At 38.8% G+C, this 13,357-nt stretch overlaps 1 protein-coding gene across 7 annotated transcripts in view; it reads left to right on the top strand.

Annotated features, from left to right (window-relative positions):
• CCDC91 (coiled-coil domain containing 91) overlaps positions 1 to 13,357 on the top strand; it is a 387,500-nt gene that overhangs the window by 335,321 nt on the left and 38,822 nt on the right. Inside the window, exon 13 of one of the 7 annotated variants that reach the window (XM_021090993.1) lies at positions 8,591 to 9,622. Coding sequence (XP_020946652.1) covers positions 8,591 to 8,674 — 84 coding nt within the window. The 3' untranslated portion in view covers positions 8,675 to 9,622. 7 annotated transcript variants of the gene reach the window in all.

Genomic DNA, 13,357 nt, shown 5'->3' with positions numbered 1-13,357 from the left:
TTTTATTTCTTTTGTTTGTCTAATTGCTGTGGCTAAGACTTCCAAAACTATGTTGAAGAGCAGTGGTGAGAGTGGGCATCCCTGTCTTGTTCCAGATTTGAGTGAGAAGGCTTTCAGTTTTTCCCCATTGAGTATTATATTTGCTGTGGGTTTGTCATAAATGGCTTTGATTATATTCAGGAATGTTCCCTCTATACCCACTTTGGCGAGGGTCTTGATCATGAATGGATGTTGAACTTTGTCAAATGCTTTTTCTGCGTCTATTGAGATGGTCATATGATTTTTGACTTTTTTTTTGTTAATGTGGTGTATGATGCTGATTGATTTGCGTATGTTGAACCATCCTTGTGAACCTGGGATGAACCCAACCTGGTCATGGTGTATAATTTTTTTGATATGTTGTTGGATTCGGTTGGCTAAGATTTTGTTGAGAATTTTTGCATCTATATTCATCAATGATATTGGGCGATAGTTTTCTTTTTTGGTGGTATCTCTGTCTGGTTTTGGAATGAGGGTGATGGTGGCCTCATAGAATGTCTTTGGGAGTTTTCCTTCTTCTTCAACCTTTTGAAAGAGTTTAAGGAGGATGGGCACCAATTCCTCTTTATATGTTTGATAGAATTCACCTATGAAGCCATCTGGTCCTGGACTTTTATTTGTAGGGAGTGATTTTATGACCTCTTCAATTTCATTTCTAGTGATCGGTCTGTTCAGTTGGTCTGTTTCTGCTTGATTCAGTTTTGGCAGGCTGTAAGATTCTAGAAAATTGTCCATTTCTTCCAGATTGTCAAACTTGTTGCCGTATAGTTGTTCATAGTATTCTCTTATGCTTTTTTTGTTATGATGCTGTATCCGTTGTGATTTCTCCTTTTTCATTTATAATTTTGGTTATTTGGGTTCTTTCTCTCCTCTTTTTAGTGAGTCTGGCCAGGGGTTTGTCGATTTTGTTCACCTTTTCAAAGAACCAGCTCTTGGTTTTATTAATTTTCTCTATTGTTTTTTGAGTCTCTATTTTATTGATTTCTTCTTTGATCTTTATAATTTCCTTCCTTCTGCTGACCTTAGGACTTTTTTGTTCTTCTTTTTCTAATTCATTTAGGTGGAGGGTTAAGTTGTCCATTTGGGATCTTTCTTCTTTTTTGAGAAAGGCCTGTATTGCTATAAATTTCCCTCTGAGCACTGCTTTCGCAGCATCCCATAGATTTTGAGAGGTTGTGTCTTCATTGTCATTTGTTTCAAGGTAGTTTTTAATTTCCTTCTTGATTTCCTCATTGACCCATTGGTTTTTTAGTAGCATGTTGTTGAGTCTCCATGGAGTAGGTTTTTTCTCTTTGCTTTTCCCATGGTTGATTTCTAATTTCATGGCATTGTGGTCAGAGAAGATACTTGAGATAATTTCTATGCTCCTAAATTTATTGAGATTCGCTTTGTGTCCCAATATGTGGTTGATTCTTGAGAATGTTCCATGAACATTTGAGAAGAATGTGTATTCTGATTTTTTTGGATGTAGTGTCCTGAAGATATCAATGAAGTCTAACTTTTCTATTGTTTCCTTTAGGATCTCTGTTGCTTTATTGGTTTTCTGTCTAGAGGATCTGTCCATTGATGTGAGGGGGGTATTTAGGTCTCCTACTATGATTGTATTCTCATCAATCTCTACCTTTATGTCTGTTAATATTTGTTGTATGTATCTGGGTGCTCCTATCGTTGGGGCATATATGTTGATGATAGTAACATCCTCTCCTTGGATGGATCCCTTAATCATTAAATAGTGTCCTTCTTTGTCTTTCTTTATGCCTTTTGTTTTAAAGTCTATTTTGTCTGATATGAGCGTTGCGACGCCTGCTTTTCTGTCTTGTCTATTGGCGTGAAATATTTTTCCCCACCCTTTCACTTTCAATCTATATGTATCCTTTGTCCTAAGGTGAGTTTCTTGTAGGCAGCATATTGAAGGTTTTTGCCTTTTTATCCATTCAGCCACTCTGTGTCTTTTGATTGGGGCATTCAGTCCATTGACATTTAAGGTGATAATTGATAGATGATTATTTATTGCCATTTGAACCTCGTGTTCCAGTTGATTCTATAGTTCTCCATTCTTCCTTTTTTTTTTTTTTTTTTTTTTGGTTGGATGGTCTCCTGTTATTATCTGCTTGAGTGTATTTTTTTTTTCATTTTTTGCAAATGCAATATTTGGTTTTGACTTGTGGTTGCCCTGTTTTTTAAATATGCTAACCCCTTCCCATAATTGTGTGTTTTAGCCTGATGGTCCTGTAAGTTCAAACACTTCATTACTATATTAAAATTAAGAAGAGAGACATACATACAAACAAAAAGGGTTATTTACCTCCTAACACCCTTTGCCCACATTTTATGGTTTTGATGACTCTTTTTTATTTTTTTATTTTTAATTTTATTTTGTTTGAAGCATGTTCATGATTAAATCTGTATGCTGGCTTATTTGAGTGACTGCTATCTGATTGCGGTTTCCTCAGTCCTAGTTCTTCCTGCTCTTCTGCTTTTTTTTTTTTTTTTCTTTTCCTTTTTCTTCCATTTCCTTCCTTTCTTTTTGGTTTAGAGAAGCCCTTTCAATATTTCCTTTAACCTGGGTTTTATGTTGCTGTATTCTTTAAGTTTTTCTTTGTTGGGAAGAATTTTCATTTCCCCTTCTATTTTAAATGATATTCTTGCTGGATAGAGTATTCTAGGTTGCATATTTTTTCCTTTGAGCACTTTAAATATCTCTTGCCATTCCCTCCTGGTCTGTAGTGTTTCTGTAGAGAAGTCAGCTGATATTCTTATGGGGGTTCCCTTGTAGGTAACATTCTGTTTTTCTCTTGCTGCCTTGAGGATCCTCTCTTTATCACTAACTTTTGCCATTTTTATTATGATGTGTCTTGGTGTGGGTCTGTTTGGGTTCAGTTTGTTTGGGGCCCTCTGTGCTTCTTGTATCTTGAATCCAGTGTCCTTTAGATTTGGGAAGTTTCCAGCGATAATTTCTTCAAATATATTTTCCATTCCCTTATCTTTTTCTACTCCTTCTGGAATTCCTATTATGCGTAGATTGGCCCGCTTTATATTATCCCATAGGTCTCTTATATTGCTTTCCAGTTTTTTGATTCGGTTTTCTGTCTGTTGACCAGATTGAGTGATTTCCATTATTCTATCTTCCATATCACTGATTCGTTCTTCTGCATTATTCATTCTGGTTTTTACTGCCCCTAGTTCAGTTTGCATCTCTGCAAATGAATGTTCTAGTTTTTCATGGCTCCTCCTTATATTTTCTAGTTCCTTTCTGAGGGTATCTGCATTACTGTTCATATCATCTCTTAATTCCTTCAGTATTTTCAGTATCTCTCTTTTGAACTCCAGGTCTGTCAGACTGCCGAGATCTGTTTCATTGTTGACTGTTTTAGGTGAGTTCTCCTGTTGGTTTGACTGGGAGTGGTTTCTCAGCTTCTTCATCTTGCTTGTTGTTTTCTTTCTCCTGAGGGAGTTGTACTCTCCGTTATCGGGCAGTGTTTGCCTTGTCACTGCCGTGGAATATTTCCTGAGGGCTGGTGTTGTTGGTCAATCTTTTTTGAGGCAGTGTGGCTTTTCTGGGGTGTTGATGGGGCTAACAGTGTTTCTTTGAAGCAAAAGAGGACTTCCTGAGGGCAGACAGGACTGGGAGGTCCACACCACGATGGTAGCAGATTTCACTTGGTCATGCAGAGCTTGCTCTGGTGTTTTTAGGCTGTGGGGTTCTTGCAGGGGGTTGGCGATGTTGGGCAGCTGCTCTTCAGGAGTGCATCACCCCCTTGGGGCTGGAGCAGCTATCTGGGTCACTGAGAACTTGAGAGGCTCTTCCCTAGGGCAGCCCAACTCAGAAGGACAGCCTGAGAATGTAGGCGGATCTTTTCACAATCTGGCCGAGCTTGTTGAAGCTTTTCTGGGCTGCAGGGGCTCTTCCAGGGGGCTGGTGGTGCTGAGCAGCAATTCCACGGGAGTGGGGCACCCCCTGGGGGCTTGGGCTGGTAGCAGGGCCGTTGGAGACCCAAGAGGCTCCTCCCCAGGGCAGCCAAACTCAGAAAAACCATCTGAGATCTTCTCCCGACTCGGCCAGGCTTGTTGCAGCTTTTCTGGGCTGCAGGGGGTCCTGCCTGGAGCTGGCAGTCCTATGCAGCTGGTCCACTAGAGCATCCCCTGGGGACTTGGGCGGGTAGCAGGGCCGTTGGAAACCCAAGAGGCTCCTCCCCGGGGCAACCCAACTCAGAAAAACCGTCCGAGAATTAGGCCGATCTATTCACAGCCTGGCTAAGCTTGTTCTAGCTTTTCTGGGCTGCAGGCCTTTTCTCAGGGGCTGGTGGTGTTTGGTGCTGCTCTGCGGAAGTGTAGCCCCTCCAAAGGGCAAGCAGGCCTGTGCAGGGACAGCCCCTGTGGTGGTAGGCTTCAGGTAATTGTTGAGGCCAGCCCTCCTGGATGGCAGGCAGCCCCAGGTCCCTGAGAGCGTAGGGTGTGGCAGGGGTGGGGGGAGGGGATGCACTGGGAAGCACAGCTTTCAGCTAGCTAGCGGGCCTGTAAACTTGCTGTGGAGTGGGGGTATTCTATGGGGACCCACCCCTTCTTTTCTCCCCTCCCCAGCACGGGCGCAGACCAGGGTCTTCTCCCAGGTTCCCTCTGATGTGGCTTTCCACTTCCCCGCCCCTGGAGTATTGCTCCCTTCCTCTGCGACAGCTTTGTTTTCTAGTCTCCCAGGCAGTCTCTGCCCCATCAGATGGTTTCTAGACCTCCCAAGCAGTTTCCGCTCTGCCGCGCCCCCCTAGCTGGGGGACTAATCTCTGGAGCCGAGGTCATGGTGCCCAGCCCCCACCCAGGCGTCCCCCGGCTCCCTCTTGGGGACTAACCTTCAGAGGCGAGGTCTCGGTGCCCAGCCCCCACCCAGGTGTCTCAATTTTTGGTGACTGTGCCCATAGTTCAGATGGTCCGTTGGGTTCTTGATCGGCTTTTCCGTACTCCAACTTACTGCTACACTCTTCTCTGCATCTGGAGATTCCTCCGGTTTGTTTGATCTTTCCCCCGTGTAGGTGACTTTCCAGGGTGCGGGATCCCTTTCTCCTCTGCAGTTCCCTTTTGGGAGCGCCCCTCCCGCTCGGATTCACCTTCTCTCACTCTCCTCTTTTCTCCCGTTCTGCCCAGTAATGTCACAAACTTCTTGCCGTTATTGGAGTTTAGGTTCCTCTGCCAGCGATTGGTTGCTGTTCTGTGCGAGTCATTTATTCTGTAGATGTGCTTTTTTTGTTATGTTTGTGGGAGAGGGCAAGCGCGTCCTCCTACTCCTCTGCCATCTTGTCCCTCCGCCCAGTTGTTGATTTTTAAGAATTCTTTGTATATTGTGTATTTGAATTTCAGTTTTTTATCAGTTGTGTCTTTTGAAATATTTTCTTCCAGTCTGTGACTTGTCTTCTCATTCTCTTGATTTTGTCTTTCACAGGATATAAATTAATTTTTATTGATTCTAGCTTATAATTTTTTATGGATTGTGATTTTGGTATTGTATATAAAAACTGGTCAAGTTCTTTTAGGTTTTCTCCTTTGTTGTCATCTAGGAGTTTCATAGTTTTGCATTATACCTTTAGGTCCATGATCCATTTTGAGTTAATTTTTGTAAAGGGAGTAAGGATTTGTATCTGGATTTTTTTTTTTTTTTTTTTTTTTTTTTTTTTTTGCCTGTGGATGTCCAGTTGTTCAGCACCATTTGTTAAAAAGCCAATCTTTTCTCAATTGTATTGTCTTTGCCTATTTGTCAAAGATCAATTATATTTATGGGGGAAAATGTCTATTTCTGGACTTTCCGTTCAGTTCATTGTTCTCTTTACTCTTTCATCAATACCACACTGTCTTGATTATTGTTTATAATAAGTCTTGAAATCTGGTAGCATTAGTCCTCCAGCTTTGTTCTTCTCTTTTAGTATTGAGTTGGCCATACCGGGTCTTTTGCCTTTCCATACAAACTTTAGAATCAGTTTATTGGTGTTTCCAAAATAACCTACTGGGGTTTTGATTGGGACTGCATTGAATCTATAGATAGTGTTAGAAAGAACTAACATCTTGTAAATATTGAGCTTATCCATGAACATACAATATCTATCATATCTATCCATTTACTTAATCTTTTGCGGTTTTTTGTTGTTGTTGTTGTTGTTGTTTTTCTGCTTTTGCTTTTCAGGGTCACACTTCTGGCATATGGAAATTCCCAGACTAGGGGCCCCATGAAAGCTGCAGCTTCTGGTCTACACCACAGCCACAGCAATACAGGATCCAAGCCTCCTCTGTGACCTACACTATGGCTCTCTGCAACACCGGATCCTTAACCCACTGAGCAAGGCCAGGGACCACACCCGAATCCTCATGGATACTAGTTGGGTTTGTTACCACTGATCCACAATGGGAAGTCCCAATCCTTTGATTTTTTAATCTGCTTTATGGTTGTCCTCATTCAGATCTTGTACATATTATTGCAATTATGCCTAAGTATTTCATTGTATGTTTAATTTAAAATTCCACTTGTTCTTTATTGGTATGTAGGAAAGAAATTGACTTTTGGATATTAACCTTATATCCTGAAAACTTGCAATAATTGCTTATTAGTTCCAGGAATTTTTTGTCAGTTCTTTCAGATTTTCTACAGAGTCAATCATGTCATCTTTATCATAAAACAAGGACAGTTTTATATCTTCCTTTTCAACCTATAAACCTTTTATTTTCTTTTCTTGTCTTAATTGCATTAGCAAGGACCTCTAGTATGATGTGGAAAGGAGTGGTTAAGAGGGGACATCCTTGCCTTGTGCCTGATCTTAGTAGGAAAGCCTTGAGTTTGTCACCTTAAATATGATGTTAGCTCAAGGATGTTTGTGGATAGTCCTCATTACGTTGAGAAAGTTCCCCTCTTTCCTAGTCTCCTGAGAGTTTTTATCATAAGTGTGTGTGTCAGATTTTGTCAGATAACGGTCTGCATCTACATATATATGATTTTTAAAATTTGGTTTGTTGACATGATCATTGCATAGTTAGTTTTTGAATGCTGAACCAGCTTTGTATACTTGAAATAAATACCACTTGATCATTGTATATAATTATTTTTATACTCTTTTGGGTTGATTTGTTAATATTTTGTCGAGGGTTTTTTCCTCTATGTTCATGTCTTTGGTTTTGGTATAAGTACTGCTGGCCTCATAGAAAGAGTTGGGAAGTGTTCCTTCTGTTTCTTTCCTCTGATTCCATATAGCTTTTGACTGCTAGATTTTCGTAGATAAATAGGTAGGAGTTTCTGCTGTTCAGAGAATATGATTAAATTTTTAGTTTAGTATACTTAACACTTAACAGATTTTTAATATATATGGTTATATTCAGAGTCACTATCTTGGCATTTCCTGAAGACTTTAAACTCCATAATGTCTTTTATTTAGAGAAATCTGGATATATATCAGTGAAGCTATCATTATTTTTCATCCAAGCATAGTGATACTTATATAGTAAATGAGGTGGTAAGTCATTTAAATAGGTCATACCCATGGAATTTCTATATAATAGTCTGCATTGGTTTTACCACACACCATTTAGATTACTTGATCCTTCCATTCCTTTGCATAATGTCATTTGTTTACATTAAAACATACGCAAAAAGAGTTTCAGTGTACTGACTGGATTTGTTCACATTAAAAGACAAGAAGAAAAAGTTTCAGTGCATTAGCTACATTGCCTTAATTAATTGGTCCTCAGATAGTATACTGTAGCAGACAAATGGAAGATGTCTTGGGACTGTGTTGCTACTTTATATGATATTTCAGGAGCATCTTAATTGCAGAGTGCATTTGTGGATAACTTTTTTTAAGATAATTATTCCCCCCTTCATTAATTTTAATTAATTAATGCATTTGTAATGATTATTGGTAAAGATGGGTTACATAGAGCAATTTAAGTTTGCCAGATTTTCTTTTGAACCTGTATCACCTATAAATATAAATATATGTGAGAAATGAGAATTTTAAATGGGAATTTTGTTAATCGAGATGGCTATAGGAATTCTAGTTTATAACCATTTGCTTACTTTGGTTGTATAAACACCAGATACAGAAGGTCACTATTACCTAGCTGACCAGAAATGTGAATGATTGAAATGCAAACAAAAGTCACGTAATAGCTTTTATACCAGCCTCACAAAGGTCTCTCAGCTATGGATCATCGGTTTAGGAAATTTCTACCCAAAATGCCACCACTTCTGCTTTGCAAATTCCATTCAGGTTTTAAAAGAAAGGGAGATAAAATGTTGTTCTTTTCTTACTTGCATTTGTTTAACCTTACTGGAGTGTCCCATTTTATGGGAGAGCCTTTAACATTGTAGCATGGCATAGGTATTCTTTTCATCTTAGTGAGAGAAGTATGGTGTATGATTAGGAGTGTGGGTTTTTTAATCAAATTTCTTATATTAAAACTGAGTTTTGCTGTTTACTAGATGTGTAAACTTGAGCAAGTACTTTAACCTCTCTGGGCCACACTTTGTTCATCTTTTTTTTTTTTTTTTTTTTTTTTTTTTTCTTTTTCACTCTTCTAGTTTGTGGATGAGATACTCTGTTTAGCAGAGAAGAGAAAAAAAGGAACTTGCTGTTGCTACATGCATACATATATGTTCGGGTGATCAACACAACCTGGTTGTTATGATTATTTTATTTTTTACCATTCATTTGCTCTCAAGCCATTACAGGAGATTATATTTCATTTGTTTTTCAGACCCCAAATTAAAAATTCCAACTCAGTGGATATTTCAGTCTCGTTCACAACATTTTGAGCCTATCCTCAAATTCTTGAGCATATATTCTTAAAAAAAGTAAACATTTGTTTCTGTTATAAAAGTAGATGCACAGAGTGTAAAGATGTCAACTTTATCACAGGGGGTTATATTTAATAACAGAAAGTAGAAATAATAATGGCATAAACAAGACCAGAAGTCAGCAGTTTAAACCTTAACAAGGTCATAAAAGATTGAGGATCTGTAGAAAGGTTCATTTGTGTCATATATTAGATACAGTAGTAAAAAATGTATCGGGGAAATAACAATTGATTACAATGAAGACTACTTGATAAGAAAAAAATAAAAAATAAATTAATTTTAAAAAAAGATTCAGGATTTTCTGTCTTTGTACTCTTTTTTTATTTAGCACTGGCTTACATCATTAAGGCTACAAAACGGCAGCTGGAGCTCTAGTAAACACATTTGTCATGGGAAAGAAAGGAAAATGCAAGAAGCCAGAAGGGAAAAGCATTTGGGCAGGTGTCTGTTGCTCTGTCAGGGAACTTTTGTGGAGCTCCTACCCCATGACTTGCCCTCACATCTCTTTAGCTGTCCCTGCAGTGGGAAGGGGGTCTTGGGAATGATACCTTGAGGGTGTTCACATTGTTCCTGGAACTAAGCTGAAATTTCATTAGTAAGAGAGAGAAGACAGATGGATAATTGAGAGAGAACTCTCAAGCTTTGCCATCATACCTGACTTACTTCTCATATCTTCTGATTGGTTGTTATCCAGCATTATTATTTTGTCTTGTTTTGTTTTTAAAAACATAAACACATTTTGTTTCTTTATTTTAATTTTGTTGTTTTTTAATTTTTTTAATTTTTATTTTTTTATTTCCCCAATACATTATTATTATTTTTGTACTGTACAGCATGGTGACCCAGTTACACATACATGTATACATTCTTTTTTTCACATTATCGTACTCCATCATAAGTGACTAGACATAGTTCCCAGAGCTACACAGCAGGATCTCATTGCTAATGCATTCCAAAGGCAGTAGTCTGCATCTATTAACCCCAAGCTTCCAATCCATCTCACTCTCTCCCCCTCCCCCTTGGCAACCACAAGTCTATTTTCCAAGTCCATCATTTTCTTTTCTGTGGAAAGATTCATTTGTGTCTTATATTAGATTCCAGATATAAGTGATATCATATGGTATTTGTCTTTCTCTTTCTGATTTACTTCACTCAGTATGAGAGTTTCTAGTTCTGTCCATGTTGCTGCAAATGGCATCTTTGAGCAGGTGGTATGGCCATTTTTAGGCAGTAATAACCAAATTTAGCTTTCTTAATTGAAACCAAACCTCCTTTACTTGTTTACAAGGAGGAAGGTTGGGGTTTTCTGACATTTCTCAATCCAGCTAGGATTTTAAGAGGACTGACAGGGTGTTTTCCCACTTGGTTCCCTCAGTAGGATAAATTTGTTTTAAAATGTGCCAGACAGATGTTATTATGTTTTTTCAAGGCTTCAGTGATCAAACACACACAGTAAAATCCTGAATAATGAAGAAGAGCCACCCTGTTTATTTAAAATGAGAAGGAAAAAAAAATCTATCCTCACTAACTTCCATTTGATTAAATGGTGCTTTGTTCCATTGGCTCAGTTTTGGATGCTGAGGATTTCCTAATGGGAATCAGGTGTGTATCCCGGCTGTTGTGCTGTGGAGCAGCCCATCTTTTTGCACTTAGCCCCTTCTGTCAGTAGTGAAAACGTGAAGATAAGCAGGCAGAGATTGTCAAAGCCTCAGGTACTCCAAGGTAGGATCCATCCCACACAATGCCTTTATGAATACTTTCCCTTTCTTTCATTATGGACCTAGAAGGAAGTAGTCTATTGTTCTTATATACAGCCACTGAGATTTACAGGTTTATATAAAGTCAAGGCATATGTGGCATACTTAATGTACCAGTTTTTCTTTAAATGCTTCTGTTGCATTTTCAGGGAATAATTTGTATGCTAATATAATAGAAACCTTCCTGAACTTACTGTTTAGGAAGAGATGATAATTACATGTTTTGATAACTTTATCTACAGGGCTTTGGGCACTTTTTGACAAGTTTTTGCACTAGTATATGCGATACAAGAAACCTTTACATAGTTACAGCAAAATTGATATAGTGCCAAGGCCCCCAGCCATAAGTGCAGATCTCTGAGAAGGCATTGTGGTACTGTAGGTTAGAGACATACACCTGCATTTGAATCCTGGCCCTGCCACTTGGGCAAGTCATAACATCTCTAAGCCTCAGTGGCCTCATTTAAAGGGTTTCAAGAGAATCAAAATGAGATAATACACAGTAGATCTTTTCCAGTGATATCCTGCACCTACGGAATTCTCTCCCATTGAGCCTGGGCTGGACAAAGTAAAGCTGGCTTTTAGGAAGATTGTGACTTCCGTCTTGGGTGCTGTCTCACCTCCTGGGTGTTCTCTTTCTCTCATTCTCTCTTGGATTGCTTGCTTTGGGAGAAGTCAGCTATTAGGTTATTAGGCAGCCTTGTGGATAGACTCACATAAGCTCTGTTGGAAGTAGATGGTTTGAGGCCTGTTGACAGCCACTGAGTGAGCTTGGAAGCAGATTCTTCCCCAGTTAAACCTTGAGTTGACCACAGCCTAGCCAACAACTTGATTGCAACCACTCAGTAGAGACCACGAGTGAGAGGCCCTCAGTTGAGCTGTGCTGTTTCCTGGCCCACAAAAACTGGGAGATGATAAATATTTGTCGTTTTTGTTTGTTTGTTTGAAACCACTAGGTTTGGGGTGATTTGTTGCACAGTAATAGATAACTAATATAACATCTCAGGAGGTTCACCTGTGCGTGGCACGTAGTAATAGCAACACTATTCTCAAAAGGAACAGATCTGACTTGATCCAGCAATACAAGGTTATTCACTTTGCACTGTAAATCAAGTTCAATATATGTGTGCAGAGAGCTCAAGAATAAGCCTTGCAGACAGTCCTTTGCCTGCTTTTGTAGACTGAAACATAAAAGGCAAAGTATGTAAGTCACTTGAGAATTTTAAGATCAAACAGGAAGACAAGAATCCAAGAGGTCATTAATTCTTTCTCCTACATTAAAACAAGGTAAAGTTTAGGAGTTCCTGTCGTGGCGCAGTGGTTAACGAATCCGACTAGGAACCATGAGGTTGCGGGTTCAGTCCCTGCCCTTGCTCAGTGGGTTAACGATCCAGTGTTGCCGTGAGCTGTGGTGTAGGCTGCAGACACGGCTCGGATCCCGTGTTGCTGTGGCTCTGGCGTAGGCAGGTGGCTACAGCTCCAATTCGACCCCTAGCCTGGGAACCTCCATATGCCTTGAGAGCGGCCCAAAGAAATAGCAAAAAAAGACAAAAAAAAAACAAACAAACAAAAAAAAACAAGGTAAAGTTTAAATTGCTGAAAGTCAAAACAAAAGGGCCTATAGATAGTAACTGGCAGATATTGCTCCTCAGATTGAGATAAAAGGATTGCTACAATCTTTAAAACTTGGGTTGAAGAAAATACAAGTTTGTGTTTGTTGTACTTGAACAACTTGTTACTTACTTAACAATATTTGGGATTTTTATGTTATTTAATTTACAAAAATGCCATCCTATAGATTGTGATATTTGCACTAACAAATATCTTGAAAAAATGTATAAAAATGTTGTTCATGGATTGGGAGCATGTGACAAATTGTGTTAAAACTTTAAGTGGAATGTCATATTCAGATCAGTTTGTTTTTCCAGAATCAATCCTATTCTTGTTCATTTTAAAAGTTTTATTGAAGTATAGTTGATTTGCAATGTTGCGATAATTTCTTTTGTACAACAAAGTGATTCTCTTTCAAATTCCTTTCCCACATAGATGTTCACAGAATAGTGGCTAGAGTTCCCTGTGCTATATAGCAGGTCCCCGTTGGCCAGTCATTTCCTATTTTTATTTGAGATGAATTCTTGTCATTGAACTCTATAAAGTAGGATATGGAACTTATTAATAAGTAAATATAACCTTATGGATCAGAGCTCTAAGGAAGGATTTCTGTGCAATTACTACTGTACTATACAATTCTAATTACCTTTACTTTTGTTCTAAATTTTTCATAAATCTATGGCCTTTTTAAAATGTTTTGGAAATTATCTGAATTAGTAGAAAAGCAGTTGTTGTCAGAATTCTTTTCATATCCATTAAGCTTCACACATGGAAGCTTACCCTAGAAAGTCTAGTGCCCCTGCCACCAGGGAAGTAAAAGTAAAGCATTCACTTACTACCACACTGCATCTTTTTCTGGCCAACTGCTGCTGCTTAACTTGTAAGATGGAATGAGATTGTATTCCAAGGTGGTATGTCTGCCCATTCAAGTCTGGAATACATTTATTGTCTTCCAAGGTGGTTTATTCTGCCCAAATGATTTAGCGAAGAGCAAAAATGAGTATTCCCATTTCCCAGTGGATTCCATGGTAGTTTGGGATAAAAAGGGAGAACTGCCCAAATATGTAGAACTTATTTTAGATGATTCAAAAACAGAGAATTTACTTACCCTAAGACATCTTAA

The sequence above is a fragment of the Sus scrofa genome, chromosome 5 (assembly GCF_000003025.6).
Source record: "Sus scrofa isolate TJ Tabasco breed Duroc chromosome 5, Sscrofa11.1, whole genome shotgun sequence".
NCBI classification, from domain to species: Eukaryota; Metazoa; Chordata; class Mammalia; order Artiodactyla; family Suidae; genus Sus; species Sus scrofa.
This window is presented reverse-complemented; position numbering and strand designations above follow the sequence as displayed.